Source organism: Thamnophis sirtalis, unplaced genomic scaffold (genome assembly GCF_051295495.1).
Source record: "Thamnophis sirtalis isolate CommonGarterSnake01/CBP01778 unplaced genomic scaffold, rThaSir2_p1.2 scaffold_15, whole genome shotgun sequence".
Classification (NCBI taxonomy): Eukaryota; Metazoa; Chordata; class Lepidosauria; order Squamata; family Natricidae; genus Thamnophis; species Thamnophis sirtalis.
In genome coordinates, this window is record NW_028261395.1 from 34178100 (window position 1) to 34194058 (window position 15959).

General features: G+C 40.7%; 1 protein-coding gene across 2 annotated transcripts; it reads right to left on the reverse strand.

Annotated features, from left to right (window-relative positions):
• Positions 1-237: 237 nt before the first annotated feature.
• AIFM2 (AIF family member 2, ferroptosis suppressor) lies at positions 238-13205 on the reverse strand. 2 transcript variants are annotated; one of them, XM_014062413.2, is made up of 9 exons: positions 13065-13205; positions 12081-12275; positions 11381-11496; positions 11182-11301; positions 7465-7557; positions 4508-4616; positions 2352-2504; positions 1324-1524; positions 238-701 (listed from the first exon to the last, which is right to left on the reverse strand). In XM_014062413.2, exons 2-9 carry the CDS (start codon positions 12253-12255, stop codon positions 547-549), a joined length of 1122 nt encoding a protein of 373 aa, XP_013917888.2. In that variant the 5' UTR covers positions 12256-12275; positions 13065-13205; the 3' UTR covers positions 238-546. The 2 variants fall into 2 exon arrangements, with proteins under 2 accessions (XP_013917888.2, XP_087558376.1); XM_087702250.1 differs by having other exon boundaries at positions 13069-13190.
• Between the last annotated feature and the right edge of the window lie 2754 nt (positions 13206-15959).

The following is a 15959-nucleotide window of genomic DNA, read 5'->3' on the forward strand; positions in this document are numbered from 1 at the left end:
AAGTGGCTTCAGAAATAAGAAGTTTCTTGGAAGAAGACGACAGTTCTGTTAATATTCTCAAATTCAACATTGCAATTAGTATTTACCAAAGGAAGGGGGAGCTCAGCAACACTGACTTTGGTCTCTTCAACTTTAGTAGTACAAGCAAATATTAGAGAATTTGGCATGAATAAATGATGGAGAGGAAAGAACTGAAGGGAAGGAAAGAAGGAAAAAATTAAATAGTATTTTACAGAATGCTGGTTTAGCATAGAGTCCCTTTAATAGTATATTCAGTACTAGTTACAGTTCTACTATTTTCTCAACCTTGAGGGCACTGGTATTTTTCCCCATCATTAACTCTTTTCCCATAAGCATTTGAATTAAAGTGCTAAAGAACATTTAAGAGTGCTTATACAGGGCACAGCACACCAGTATGTGTGCACTGTATAGCTAGGTTTTGTGCTTAGTTTCCTAAAGGTAATTATGATTTAATAGGGCAAAATACCCATTTCTAATTCATCACAGGTACCATCAGTTCTGTTTTTGTTTATGGCAGTTCCATTCCTAGCATGGCATATGCTGACGCATCTTCTTCCAACTTTTTGAGATGAAAAGATCTTTACTTTTGAGAACAGTCACTAAAAGATGTCCTACATAGTATTCACAGATTTGTCCCACTCCATCATTACTTCCCAGGGAGATTAGGAAGGTAAGCAATCCTAAAGAGGAAACACAAGATTATTTACAAAAGAAGAAACAAAACTTACTTGACTCGGCATCTGAACTCGCCAGAGTACATTTGGCTATAGTAACTCAGTTTCCACAGTTGGAAAGCTTGTGTGGACTTCTTTAAAAAGAATTAAGCTTGATTGATACTTTTCATGAGGTTGCCAAGATAGTAGACTGAAGCACCAACAGTACTTCTATTAGCTTTAGTGTTTGTACTAATTATTTTAATTTTCTATTTAGCACCTTAAAAGGTATTGGGGGGGGGGGGGTTTGTTGCATTTTTAAAAATTGCTACATGCTATTTATAATTTAGTATTTCAGTAAATAGCAGTGCTGTTCTATAAATACTGAGTAAAACACTATAGAGTATGCTAATCCATGCCAACAATTGGTTTACATATTGATTATTCTATTTTCCAATACAAAATCCATCCTGACTAGGAAACCAATTGAAAAAAATATTGCACAAAACAACAACACAAGAGTGTACCAGATCTAATGATCTCTCTGAGATGCAAGCTTCAAAATAATCTAAGTGGATTTAGATTACTTGTGTTGCATTTTAGCATGTACACTTCACAAAGACACAAAATATGTAATTCATAGTCTGACCTGGTTTATAGGCTTTCAGAGGCTTTTGGGTCAGGCTGTTGATAATATTGGTCACCACAACATTTGCATGGAGCTGAGCATGATATGCCATCTTTGGTTCTTTCACATCTGAGCAGTCACCAATGGCATAGATGTTGTCATATCCCACAACCTGAAGGTAGTCATTCACTTTCAAAGCACCATTATTTGCCAGCTGGTCTCCTAAGCATGGACACAAGGAAATCATCTATGAATGTCAAAGGCTAGCAAAAAGCTACATGTCCTGGTATTGTACGAGTCATTGTTATTTTGATTTTTTAGTATTAAAAAAATACCCTATTTGTATTCCAAACAAGAGGTAGTCTGAGATACACATAAAATGGCTGTGGCGGTTATTTTCTGTTTGCCTACTTTATTCAGTGGAAGTCTCAATTTTGAAAAATGAGTTGGATCATGAATCACAATCACAGCAAATCTATTTAAACAAAGATCACTATGCTCTTTCTATACCCTATCAACATACATACATACGCCCAAGTAAATGCTTTTAATTGTATCCTGCTTTTTATTATTTTTACAAATAACTCAAGGCAGCAAACATATTCAATATCTTCCTCCTCCTAGTTTATCCACAACAACCCTGTAATGTGGATTGAAGTGAGAGAATATCTGGCCCAAAGTCAGCCAGCTGACTAAAGCAGGACTTGAACTCCTGGTCTCTTGCTTTCCTACGCTGGTGCCTTAACCACGTCACCAAACTGGCTCTTAAACCTTAGTGCATTTAACACCAAGCTGAGTGCATATAATATTGCCATGTCATACATACTTATGTGATGAAGGTATTTTATTTATTTCATGAAAGAGGCAACCCTGTGAATAATCTTCCAACTGTTCATTTTCAAAGGTTGCAGTATTAAAGTTAAAGATAGTCAATCATTTAAAAAAGTTAGTGAAATATTGATAAAGAATGAGAACTAGGATTTGAAATAATGTGGAACCTGCAATAATTAATGATTTGTAGACAGAATAAGGGTAACCTATTAACTTACTGAATGCGCTGCTGTATGCTGAAGAGTTTATTTTTATTCCAGTGCATTGAATGACCAGATCAGCAGTAACCTCTGCACCTTTATCAGTCTTCACAATCGTGTTCTCCTTGAATTGGTTTAAAGGCAGCATTTGGAGATTAGAAACTTTCTCATCTATTAGGAGAAACAAAAAGCAGACACTACATTTCCCTGAACTTTGAAGGTATAATACCCATTTTGGCTTTAAGGTATTACTTAAGAGCGTGTTGATTAATTTTAATTTTATTAATTAAAAACATTCAGATTTCCATCCTTTAATGCTGTTTGTCTAGCGTGATTATAAAGCAAAACAATTTGTTTCTCTTCATGCATGCAAAATATAACAAGCTTTAGCTGGTGCAATTGAAATTAAAACAGTGGGTTAGATTATCCTGTTAGGATAGAAAAAGTAGATGGCAAGGTGTTGACAATTATGAGTTCTGTTGGTCTTATACAATGCAAGAAGAAAGGTAATAGATGATCATTAAAAAAATTGAGAAAGCTTTGAATCCAGGACTTATCTATTATAGTAGTCCTCGACGTACAACCATAATCAAACCCCAAACTTGCTAAGAAGCCAGGCATTATGCACGTTTTGCTCCTTTTTATAAACTTTCTGGCCACAGTTGTTAAAGTGAATCACTGCAATTAAGTTAGCAATAACGGTTGTTAAGTGAATCTGGCTTCTCCAATTTGCTTGTCAAAAGATCTCAAAACGTGATGTGACCCTCGGACACCGCAATCGACATAAATACATGCCAATTGCCAAACACCTGAATTTTGATCACGTGACCGTGGAAATCTGCAACAGTCCTAAGTATGAAAAATGGTCATTAAGTCACTTTATAATGCTATTGTAACTTCGAACAGTCACCAAGGGAACTGTTGTAGAGTGCAGTACTGCAGGCCACTTCAGCTGACTGCTAGATCAGCAGTTCAGCGGTTCAAATCTCACCGGCTCAGGGTTGACTCAGCCTTCCATCCTTCCGAGGTGGGTAAAATGAGGACCCGGATTGTTGTTGGGGGCAATATGCTGACTCTGTAAACCGCTTAGAGAGGGCTGAAAGCCCTATGAAGCGGTATATAAAAATCTGCTATTGCTATTGTTGTAAGTCAAGGACCACCTGTACAGCCACATCCCTTATTTGATCTTCCTGATGTATCATCAGAGAGGGGATAAATGTCATGAAACTGGAGAAAGGGGAAAACGGAATCAGTTCTATGGCCTTTCTAACTTACAGTATTTCACCTAAAAAAAGCCTTAAAGGCAGTTTTACTAAGACATCTAATGACTGTACAATTATTGAAATTCAACAGGGAAAAAGTATTTAGAGCATGTGTAAACATGAACATCATAGCTGTTGCCACTCCTTAAAAAACTTGTATCTCTTCCTATGCTCCCACAATGGAACTGCCAAGGGGTCTTTAACATCTAACACGTACACACCAAACTGTAAGCCGCCCTGAGTCCCCTCAGGGAAAAGGGCGGCCTATAAATAATAAACAAATACAAAAATACAAATACCAATTTTAAAGAGATATTTTTCATCATGCAGAAACATTACATGCCTCAATTTGAAGATGTACCTACAAGTTTATAAACTTACAAATCTATAAAATGTACAGCAGCAAAAGCTTACCCCTTTTCCTAGTATTGCACTTGTGTATTTTAACAAAGAAACTAAAGACACTACAGTTGTTACATTTGACTAAGGTGTATCTTACTTTGAATTTGGTCATCATACCCAAATGCAACAGGTCTTAAAAGAAACAGCCTTAGTTTGAGGTCTAGAAATATCCAGATCCTACCTCAGGTAAACAATCACATGGAAACTATATTGTTTGTATGCTACATGTCTTTTTTTTATGCCTTTAAGCTCAAAGCATTTATTTTCTTTCTACTCTCACCAAGGTATTAAAAATAGAATTTTTAAAATGTCAAATAAATCTGCCCCTAATTCTTGGTAATCTGTCAGTGATGTTCTTTGAGTTAAATAGAGACCAAATACCGTGTGTGTGTGTGTGTGTGTGTGTGTGTACATACACACACACAATATAGGTCTCTATCACTGGAAAAGGCCATCTTTAGGGTTGAGTGGTCTTGAAAAAAATGTTAGAACAATAACAAAATCCGATACCCAACAAGAGATGCACTCCCTCCTGTGTAAGAGTCTCCTTCACTGCCTCCCTGACTCTGGGAAGAAGTTCGTCATCTGCCAATGCCATTTTTGAATGAATGAGTGTGACCTGAGGAGATAAATATTGATATGTTCAGTTGGTGAAAGTTATTTAGCAAACATCCATTGCCATATTGCAAGATTATTGTAGATCAGGGGTACCCAACCTTGGCAACTTTTAAAACTTGTGGATTTCAACTTCTAGAATTCCCCAGCCAGCCATGCAGATACTTTTTTTTTTGCCACTTAAAGCCATGTAATTTTCCAGATGTCGTGTGGGAAAACTGGTTCTTTTCTGAACCTAAATTCAAATATCCATCAAATTCTGCAACATTTTGGTAAAGAGATGAAGCTTAAATGTTACAGGCCAGAAATTCCAATAGTCAAAAAGACAATGGATTGGATGTTTCCTGCCTTACATTTTTTTTACTTGAAAGTAAGTCTGGTAGAACTCTCCTAAAATATGGGGAGCTACCCTGTTTCCCTGAAAATAAGACCCTTCCGGATAATAAGCCTAATCAGGCTTTTGAGCGTATGCGCTAAAATAAGCCCTTCCCCAAAAAATATTGCTACACAGCAGCAGCGCATGGCACGTCAAAACCGCGGTCCACTAAAGCACGCCCGATTAAAGCGCGTCGCTGATGTCATCAGCAGCGCGACAACAGTGACCGCAGAGAAAAAAGGGCGCTTTAAAAAGCGCTTTGAAAGCAAGCCGATTCAAGTTAAGGTAAGGGTTAGGGTTAGGTTTAGGTTAAGGGTTAGGGTTAGGTTTAGGGTTAGGTTAAGGGTTAGGTTAAGGGTTAGGGTTAGGTTTAGGGTTAGGTTAAGGGTTAGGTTAAGGGTTAGGGTTAGGTTTCGGGGGGTTAGATTTAGGGGTTAATTTTAGCTTTAGCGCTCACAGCGTGCTTTCTTCGTCGCACTGTGATGACGTCAGGTACGCGGTTTCATCAAGCGCGCTTTAGTCAAACGCGGTTTTGTGGTGGAACCCAGCAGCCATGAGGTGACCACGATTGCCGCCTCCTGCACCTCAACAATAATAAAACCTTCCTGAAAATAAGACCATGTGCTTATTTGGGAAGGGATCAAAAGAAAATAAGATCCTGTCTTATTTTTGGAGAAACACTATATTTTTTAAGACTTCTCTCTTGGGTGGCATGCTGAAGACCATAATCAGTCATGCTCATAGTCCAAAACTAGAAGCAAATCAAAAGTAAAAGTAATTTAAAAAGAATGTAGCTAGAACACATGAAATAATTATTGTTATCCCTACATTGACCAGATGTTTCCAAAAAGTCTGAAAGTAAGCAAGAAAGTTTTGACAACATTGCAAGCGATGTCTTTGCTATTATTACCAAATACTTTTGGCTAATAATGAAGAGAAATTGTTGTATACAGACACCTGAAGAATAGCGTGTGTATATCAAGCCAGGCATTTGAAAGGGAAAAGAGTTCACAGAAAATGTATCAATTCCAAAGCAAAGTACAGATACAGCATTCACACGGTTTAAGTACAAACCAGCCTTGCGTTTGGATTTTGTCAACTACTTTATCCTTGTCTTTACTGATCCCTCTTTTCAGGTGGCTTGCTACTTGAAAAAAATGACAATACAATTGGTTGTCAGTGTTTGGTAAATAAATAACAAGATGGTGTTGAAGTACAGTAAGGGGGTAGGAAGAAAGCCGCCTCGCTTGTCACTCCCACCTTTTGGAATATACTCCCCCATCCCAGAAAAGAAGAAGCACCCATCCCACTCTCCTGCCCTTTTGGAAGAGTTTGGAGATCGTGCTCTGTTGAATTACATGGGGCTCCACACAGAACTTTTGGGCTGCTACCATCTTGAAGAGTTCTCTACCACCTAGAATCCTGCATCCAGTTTTGGTCACCACATTATTAAAAAGTTGTCGAGACTAGAAAGAGTGTACAGAAGAGCAACCAGAATGATTAGGGGACTGGAGGCTAAAACATATGAAGAACGATTGCAGGAGCTGTGCATGGCTAGTCTAGTGAAGAGAAGGACCAGGGGAGACATGATAGCAGTCTTCCAATATTTGATGGGCTGCCACAAAGAGAGGGGGTCAAGCTATTCTCCAAAGGACCTGTAAGCCAGACAAGGAATAATGGATGGAAACTGAACAAGGAGAGATTCTACCTGGAAATAAGGAGGAACTTTCTGACACTGAGAACAATCAACCAATGGAACAGAAGTTGCCTTCAGAAGTTGCGGGAGCTTCTTCACTGGAGGATTTCAAGAAGAGACTGGACTGCTATCTGTCAGAAACAGTGTAGTCTCCTGCTTGGGCAGAGAGTTGGACTAGATGACCTACAAGGTCCTTTCCAATTGTTAATCCCTTTTTAACTTCAAGTATTGTATTCTTGTCTTAGCTACCTCCTATTGAAATACGGCTTTTATAGGACTTTTATGTTTTGAACTGTATACCGCCCAGACTTGCTCTGTGAATGAAATGGGTGGAATCCAAATCTGATGTGGAGATAAATAAAACTACACTTCTCTAACCTAAAAAAAACCAAACTGGATCAGAAAACACAGCTTCCCCCGCCACTCCAGCTTGCTCCCGTATCTTCTTCCCAAACCTTTGAAGCTCTGATAAGGCGTTTACATCCCATGCAGTTCAAATGTAAAGATGAATTTTGCCTCCAGAGATTCCCAGACAATCACACTTGTAAATCAAATTACAGTTTCTAAGATTTTATAAAAGTGAAGCTTTCGAAACAGAGTTGATATAATTCATACTTATGCATGATTTGGCAATAACTCAAAAACAGATTCCATCTAGTCTCTTTTTTTATCAACTCAAGAGTTTGTAGCTGTTCATTTAGTCTCTGTTGACTCTAGATAATAAGGCATTTTTACTTTCAAAACAACGTAGTGACTGAGTGACTGGATATTACTTCGTACTTCTTTGTTAGGATATGTCGTCTTAACTTCCGCAGCCATTTCAACCCCAGCAGAACCACCACCTACGATGACAACCCGCTCAGCTTTTTCCACCTGTTAGGATCCAAATGAAAAAAAACCAAGATGGAATCATACTGTTCAGGATTCAATTACTTTATATCAGGGGTCTCCAACCTTGGCAACTTTAAGCCTAGTGGACTTCAACTCCCAGAATTCCCTTTGCTAACTGGGGAATTCTGGGAGTTGAAATCCACCAGGCTTAAAAGTTGTCAAGATTGGAGACCCCTGCTTTTAGATAACACATGGCTTCAAAGAGGTTATTTCAACAGGAATCCTCACCAAATTATCCAAAATTCCCAAGGCAAATAGATATGTCTAAACTGCTCTTTCTCTCAAATTTGAACTGCAAGCATGCTCCTTTTTATACAAACACGCCAGTGTGTGTGTCTGTGTGTGTGTGTGTGTGTGTGTTGCATTAGATTAGACCTGTCTCTGTGTAGTCGCACTTACAGCTTGACTGTCTTAAGTGGCTCAAATTGACAATAGTCACACTGGAGATATAGCAGAGTTGATATGTTGGATAATATTTCATCCTGTCTGTCAGTAATAAAATTGGTCTTCTTCAGGAGAGAACAAAGAGAAGAAAGAGGGGTAGGAAGGAGGGAGGGAAGCAAGGAGGGAAGGAAGGAGAGGAGGAGAGAAGAAAGAAGGGAAGCAAGGAGGGAAGGAGGGAAGGAGGGAGGGAAGGAAGGAGGGAAGGAAGGAGAGCAGGAGAGAAGAAACGAGGGAAGGAAAGAGGGAAGGAGGGAAGAAGAAGTAGGACCATTGTAAGATAAGATGGATCTATGGGATGGTAAGAAAGCAATCTTCAAGTATATTGTCAACTGTAGGGAGAAAATTGTTATAAATACATATTATTAATAACAGTTATGAGATCATATAATTGTGAATGTATATATAAAAATGATTTTTAAAAAATTGGTCTTCCTCACTTCCACACACCAAGGTGGCATCTTCAGCATAAATGTATACTGAAACGATATAAACCTGTATGTACTCACACAGAATAAAATCTCAGTGATTTCAGTGCAGCTTACATAGATCACTGTCAGATGCAAGCAACCAGAGCCACTCATGAATAATAAATCAGTAACTCTATTAGCAATAGCGCTTAGACTTATATAACTGCTTCATAGTGCTTTTACAACCATCTCTAAGCGGTTACAGAGTCAGCATATTGCACCCAACAATCTGGGTCCTCATTTTACCCATCTCGGAAGGATGGAAGGCCGAGTCAACCTTGAGCCAGTGAGATTTGAACTACCGAATTGCAGTTAGTAGTCAGCTGAGATCAACCCCTAGGCCCGTCAATTATGGGGTGCCGCAGGGCTCGGTCCTGTCCCCACTCCTATTTAACATCTACATGAAGCCGCTGGGTGAGATCATATGCCGGCACGGGATTAAGTACCACCAATATGCAGACGATATGCAGCTGTATCTGTCTGCCCCGTACCAACTCAGCGAAGCAGTAGAAGTGATGTGCCAGTGCCTGGAGGCTGTTAAGAGTCTGGATGGGAGCAAACAAGTTGGCACTCAATCCAGACAAGACCGAGTGGCTTCTGATGTTCCCTCCCAAAGATTGTCCAACTGTTCCATCTCTCAGGCTGGGGGGCGAAATTATATGTCCCTCAGAGAGGGTTCGCAATTTGGGAGTCCTCCTGGACCCACAGCTGACTCTAGAACACCATCTGTCGGCTGTGACCAGGGGGACCTTTGCCCAGGTTCGCCTGGTGCACCAATTGCGACCCTATCTGGACCGGGAGGCCCTTCGGATAGTCACTCACGCCCTTGTCACCTCAAGACTGGATTACTGTAACGCGCTCTACATGGGGCTGCTCTTGAAGAGTGTTCAAAGACTTCAGCTAGTCCAGAATGCAGCCGCGCGAGCGATTGTCGGTGCACCTAGGTACACCCACGTTACACCTATCCTCCGTGAGCTGCACTGGCTTCCCATTGGTCTCCGGACATGCTTCAAGGTGCTAGTTGTTACTTTTAAAGCCCTACATGGTATCGGACCTGATTACCTGAGAGACCGCCTCCTGCCAGTCACCTCCCAAAGACCTATTAGATCCCACAGACTAGGTCTCCTCCGGATTCCATCTGCCGGCCAATGTCGGCTGGCGACCACCCGGGGGAGGGCCTTTTCTGTAGCTGCTCCGGCCCTATGGAACGATCTCCCCGTTGAGATCTGGACCCTTACTACCCTTCCAGCCTTCTGCAAAGCATCTGAATTTTGATCATGTGACCATGGGGATGCTGCAATGGTTGTGTAAAAAATGGTCATAAGTCACTTTTTTCAATGTTGTAAGTTAGAAGGGTCACTAAATGAATGGTCATAAGTTGAGGACTACCTGTATTTTATTTTATTTTTTAACAAATGAAGACAAATATACGTGTCCCAGGATAATTATGTGAGATTATATTTGGGTCGGTCAGCTTCCCCCCCCCCCCCCCCCCGTTTGATGTCCATACTTCAGAGTCATGATTACATGAATTGGGTAATTACATACATTTTCTAAGCTGAATTTTGATTACCCAGTTTAAATTCCTAGAATATTTCAGGCACTACTGAACTCGGACTTCTGCTATGAAACACAGAGAATCTTTTGCTGTAGTTCTACCTACCTGTGTTGAGAAATAGCCTGCAATTCATTCAAAATAATTTATGTCCAAGTTAGCAAACATCGTAATTACATTGTAATTAAAAACATAGTAATTAATTTAATCTTTCCCATACAACTGTTATGTTTTATGTTAGCTTCATTCATTATAGTAATGCTCCCACTTGGAAAAAAAATTCTTATTTCTAGTCCTTTTTCTGGATGCCACTAAAAAAGGTTCTTTTGAGAAAATGAAAGAATATTTTATAAACCGAAGGGGGAAATTGGAAAATTTCCAAGTGAGGTGGCCAGAAGGCCAATTAAATTTCTTATAATAGTAGCAATAATAATATTACTAACTAGCCAATAACCCCAGTGTTTCCCGGGTATTTATTTATAGGGAGAAAATGTCCGGGCAAACTTTATTTCTAAAGTTGGATTTTCCCCCTTACCAGAGGGAGCCCTCTTGTGGGATATTGTGAAGCTGCTACCATGGTAACTCCACTGCACTGCACAGTAGAAGCCATTTTATGGCAGTACAGTAGAAGCCATTTTAAGGCACAACAGGCTGTATCTTAACAGAACACAGCCCCCAAATGTTTTTAGGGGGTGTCTTACCCCCACAGAATTTGTTTCCAGTAAGTCATCTGTGTCCCAAGTTTGGTTGAAATTGCTTGAGGCATTACAGAGTTGGAACATATGCTGCAAAAAATTTATTGGAATGAATAAATGAGCCAAGGTGGCGCAGTGGTTAAGTGCAGCACTGCAGGCTACTGCTAGATCAGCAGGTCAGCGGTTCAAATCTCACCGGCTCAGGGTTGACTCAGCCTTCCATCCTTCCGAGGTGGGTAAAATGAGGACCCAGATTGTTGGGGGCAATATGCTGACTCTCTGTAAACCGCTTAGAGAGGCCTGAAAGGCCTATGAAGCGGTATATAAGTCTACTGCTATAAAAGGCAGTATATAAATACCACAAACCATCCACAGATGATCCCTACCAAGAAATTTACTAATACACACTTCAAAAACAAAAGTAACTTCTACCAATCATACCTACCTCCTTGACTATGTTCTCATAAGCCTGAATAGCCATCTCCATATTAATAAGTTCATTGCATTTCCCAGGAAAAGGCCCTTCACTCCCGGTGGCCAGGATCAGGTGAGAAAATGAAAGCACCTAAGAAAGAATAATAGAATGAAGTCGCTGTTGTTGTGTCCTTTTTCACAATTTATATGTTTCATTTAGAGGCACTCACTTTACCATCGTTCAGTAGGACCTGATGTTTCTCCAGATCAATCCCGACTACTTTGCCCTGCTGGAAACTTTCTTTGAAGGTCTCTGAGAAAGGGATAAAGGTTTTTTTGGCAAACCCTACAAAATTATGCATAGAAAATTGAATAGATTAATTGTACATAAAGAGCATGAAATCGGAAACCTACAGAAAACTTTTAACACATCTAAACTCTACGGGTTCTCAAATTTTCATATCTTAAGCCTCATCAATTAATGTCTGGAAATAACAGCAAACAATGTTAATGAGAAATGTATCAGCATTATTTGCACATTTATGCTAAGCTTTCAAGACATAAATAAAACCAGTGAATGATTAACTCGTCCAACCTAGTTAACTTTTTCTGAATCCTACTAGTAGTATAAGTATTCTCATTTGAGAACCGCTGGTCCAATCTACATGAATCTTTTGCTACTTTAATTTGCCTTGATATTTCATGTTTCCCCCAGTGTTGGAGCGCCATCAAATCTATCCCATGAAGCCGGAGATTACCCAACTGTTCCTAAAACAAACTTTTCACCAGCTGGTGTCTTCCAGATCTCTGGAATTACAAATATATTAGAGTCAAAGGAGGTTATAATTCAATATATCAAGGTTAGACAATCCCGAATAATGGGAAATACAGCTCAAAAGAAACGAAGGAAAGCCCAATATGAAAAGTTACCACTCTGTACAGAAGCCCGCAGAGCAGCCACATTGTGGTGGAAGGAATCTCTCATGTCCACCAGGATGAAGTGGATCCCCCAATCCTGCAGCAGGAGAGCAGCTTCTATCCCTCCGAAGCCACCTCCAACTATGACCACGTGGACAGAATCATCCACAGAGAGCTTCGATCCCATCCTGAATCACACAGCAGCGACTGAAGGAGAATGAAAGAGACCAAGATGGGGGTTCATTGCTTACACGCGCCTTCTAGCTCATATAGCCAATGGCTGAGTTTACTCCTGCAAGAAGCATAGAATGGACTCCAACATGAGGTTCACCCTCCACCGTGAGGTTTGGGGCGTGGGGTTCTGGGTGTGACACCAAACCAACCAATCAGCCAACCAACCAACCAACCAGAGATGAGTTGCTCCCGGTTTGGCCCAGTTCAGCCAAACCGATAGTGGCGGTGGTGGAAGGCTCCACTCCCCACCCAAGAGCGTGCGTGCACGGACATGAGCACCGATAGTAAAACTGGTAGAAACCCACCTCTGCAACCAACCAACCAATCAACCAAACCAACCAACCAAACTAACCAATCAACCAAACCAATCAATCAACCAAACTAACCAATCAATCCAACCAACCAACTAATCAACCAAACCAATCAACTAAACCAACCAAACCAACCAACCAAACCACCAACCAAATTAACCAATCAACCATCCAACCAATGATGGTTTACTGAAGAAACTAGAGCAGAGGAAGCCATACACCATGCCATGGGTCAAGCCAGGATTTTGCACAACCATGATGGTATGGCTCTCTTAGACTGACCCCTCCACCTTGTGGTTTGTGAGTTGGGCTCTGGGTAGGACACCAAACCAAGTCATGGGGGTTTCCCGAAGAAACTGGAGCGGAGAGGCATGCAATATTCTATGCCGCGGATGATCGGACCACGAGCTTTTCTCCAAATCGCAAGATAGGTGGGGCTCCTAAATCAAACCTACTTCCCAGCTCCGTCGCGTTTTCTCTCCACCGCTCAGGATGCTCTGCTGGAAGGAAAGGGCGCTTCTCCCCCGCGATCTTCCGCTGGAGAAACGGAGAGAAAAGCTGCCTTGCCCCCCCCCCCCCAAAAAAAGAAGGAAGACACACGCAGGGCTCTTTCCGGAGTCCTCGCTTTACCCAAGTGCGGAGAGGCCAAACTGCTCCACGAGAGGAGCTTCCGGGAATGACTCGCAAAAAGTTGGAGCGGCTAATCTTTTTTAGCCGCCAAGCAACGGACTTTGTTATGTAGTATCTTGTGATGGCTGATGGCGCAACCGGTCCTTCCTCTCTTCCTTTTCAGCGCTGCTCTGCCATCTAGCGGACCTCTGGTGTAGCGCAGCCCCCAGTTGAAGCGAAACGTCCAGGATTTTCCCAGGAATTCGTCGGGCGTTTCTCTGTTATCCCTGATTACCGCCTCAAGACTTTCAGTCTGGATCAGAGGTGTTCGAACTTGGCAACTTTAAGATTTGTGGACTTCAACTCCCAGAATTCTCCAGCCAGCATATTCTGGGAGTTGAAGTCCACAATAAGACTTGTGCCAAGTTGCCAAGTTTGAAGACCCCCTGGTCTAGATGCAGAGAATATGGGTTGTCCACACACATGCGAATAATACGGAGAAAGGTCAGAATACAGCTGTATAACTCTGTGAATGTATTCTCATTTTTGGGATAATTCTAATTATTACATCGGAGGCAGGCAGTGCTTAGAGGCAAAAGGTAGAGACGCCTGGGATTTAGTCCTAACATGATCCTGTTAAAAAGGCACGGAGCTTTCCCAGGAGTTAAAAATAATAACAATTTGCCACGCAGAACCTTCATAATTCTGTACAAATCCATTGAACTGTTTTAGTTTTCTCACTAAGGAAGATGTTACAGGACGCAAAGGAAAGAGAAGGATTGTGTTTACTTCATTTGAAATTGTATTTCACAGTTCGTTGTTTGTTTGAAAGACGTGATATTATGAAGAAATATAAGGTTTTTGGAGTTAGAAGAACATGACCTGAGATTTGGGTGGCATGGGTATTTGTTGGATGAGAAAATTAATGTGGATTTTTTTAAAAAAAATCATTATATTAGAAGTGCCATGTTGAGAATGTGGAATAGAAAGAAGCTTAGGTTGTGCCTGAAACACCTTCTTAGTTCTCAGTGCAAGAAGTACTTTATAGAAAATAAATAATAGGAAACAACAAATGGCTAACTTATTGTGAGATGCTAGAATTCTGTCAAAGGGAGTGCAAAATAAAATCAAGACAATAACTGGTGGCAGAGGGAGATGGTTGCCAATGGTTTTCTTACAGTTATTAAAAAGATTTCAAGTACACAAGAGTTTATGGTTTTGAATATTATTAAGACTTAATTTGAAATAGAATTGTGTGCTAATGATGACTCTGTGTTTGCTAAAATAAATGTTGATGAATGAATATGAATTTGAGACAAGAGGAAAACTGAATGGATGTAAGATAATATGGGCTAAAATGTTGTTTATATTATAGATATTGAACTGTAGGAAGTTATCATCCAGCCCTCTCCCAGAAAAATGAAATATCCTAGGAAATATTGAAAAGGCAGAATATTTCTCTGGATGTGAAAAGAAACATGTTTTAAAAGACAATAGTTGCCTATAGCTTTCTGCCCATCCCCAGCTAATGGGCCATTAAGATGGCCCGGGCTAGCCCACTTTACATAATAAAGACTTCTCCTCACTGCAGCTGTAGGGGGAAGGGATATTACTCAACTGACCACAAGGCAACTGAGAACTCATCACAGCCTAGAGAGTAGCCCCCTGCATGGCACCATGGGAGTCTGACAACCAGTCAGAATACATTTCTTACACAGGAACAGGAAACAGAGAGGTGGGACTAAACAGGGTATAAAAGCCTAGCAAGCCCCTTCCTCAGCCCTTCTCTCTTCTTCTCCATCAACATTGAAACATGTGATCACCTTTTCTGGTCAGGGCTCAAGCCATGTGACCCTGTCCAACAATAAACCATCTTTCCAAGCAGCCTCCATGCCTCCAGTGTCTTCTTCCCCACTTGGAGCTGAACCCAGAAGGACATTTCTTTCAACAGAACAATGGTAAAATGTGTGGTTGAAAAGACTGAAATTCATATTACTTTATAAAATGAAAAAGAACTAATTTGTGGTTTTTGTCGATTAGACAGGATAGATGATAAAAAAGAAGACATGAGTAGATATAGTTCATACCTTTTTTTAATGAAAATTATCAGTACTTTTGATCAGTGACGTCATCAAAGTAAACAAACCCACGTGCTGATTACGTCACCAGATCATGCCCCCTAAGCGGAAGTGACGTGCACAGGCCCCACCTTCCGGATGTGACGTGGATACCCCTCCTCCCCGGCTGGGGTGTGCATAATTGACCCCACGTGGTGCAGGTTTCACAAGATCATAACCCTAGCCGGATATGTGTAATGGCCTAAGTCTATCATGATGAGTAACCCTAACAGATAAGTTGTTGTGCAATATCCTAACCCTATTTTTTCAGATAAGACGTGTTGAAACTTACCCCATCAAGAAAGATGCCAAGACTCTGTGTACATGATTAGTTTAACCCTAGATTAATTCTATGGACATTCAAGGGTGGTGGGAGTGGAGTTGTGAACAATGTTTATCTGGATATGGTGCAGGCATGGGAAAATCCTATCCGGAATTTTAGAGCTGTGGAATATTATCAGCGATACAGATTTGTTAATCTTGACCAAATCCGATCTTTTGTAGTTGCCATAGAGGCCATTCATAATGTGTTACAGATTCTTTTGAATAATGTAGCCATGAACATCGGCCCAAATGATTTTGTTCAAATACGGTTGGATGCGGAGGGGTTAAACCATCCT

Bases quoted from the DNA above. Each gene is read 5' to 3' on its own strand.
- AIFM2 (XM_014062413.2), bottom strand. From the start codon at position 12,255: ATGGGATCGAAGCTCTCTGTGGATGATTCTGTCCACGTGGTCATAGTT. The intron at 11,497-12,080 runs GTAACTTTTCAT...ATAATTTTGTAG, and splicing joins GCGGGCTTCTGTACAGAGTG to GGTTTGCCAAAAAAACCTTT. The intron at 4,617-7,464 runs GTACGAAGTAAT...TTATCTCCTCAG, and splicing joins CGACATATCCTAACAAAGAA to GTCACACTCATTCATTCAAA.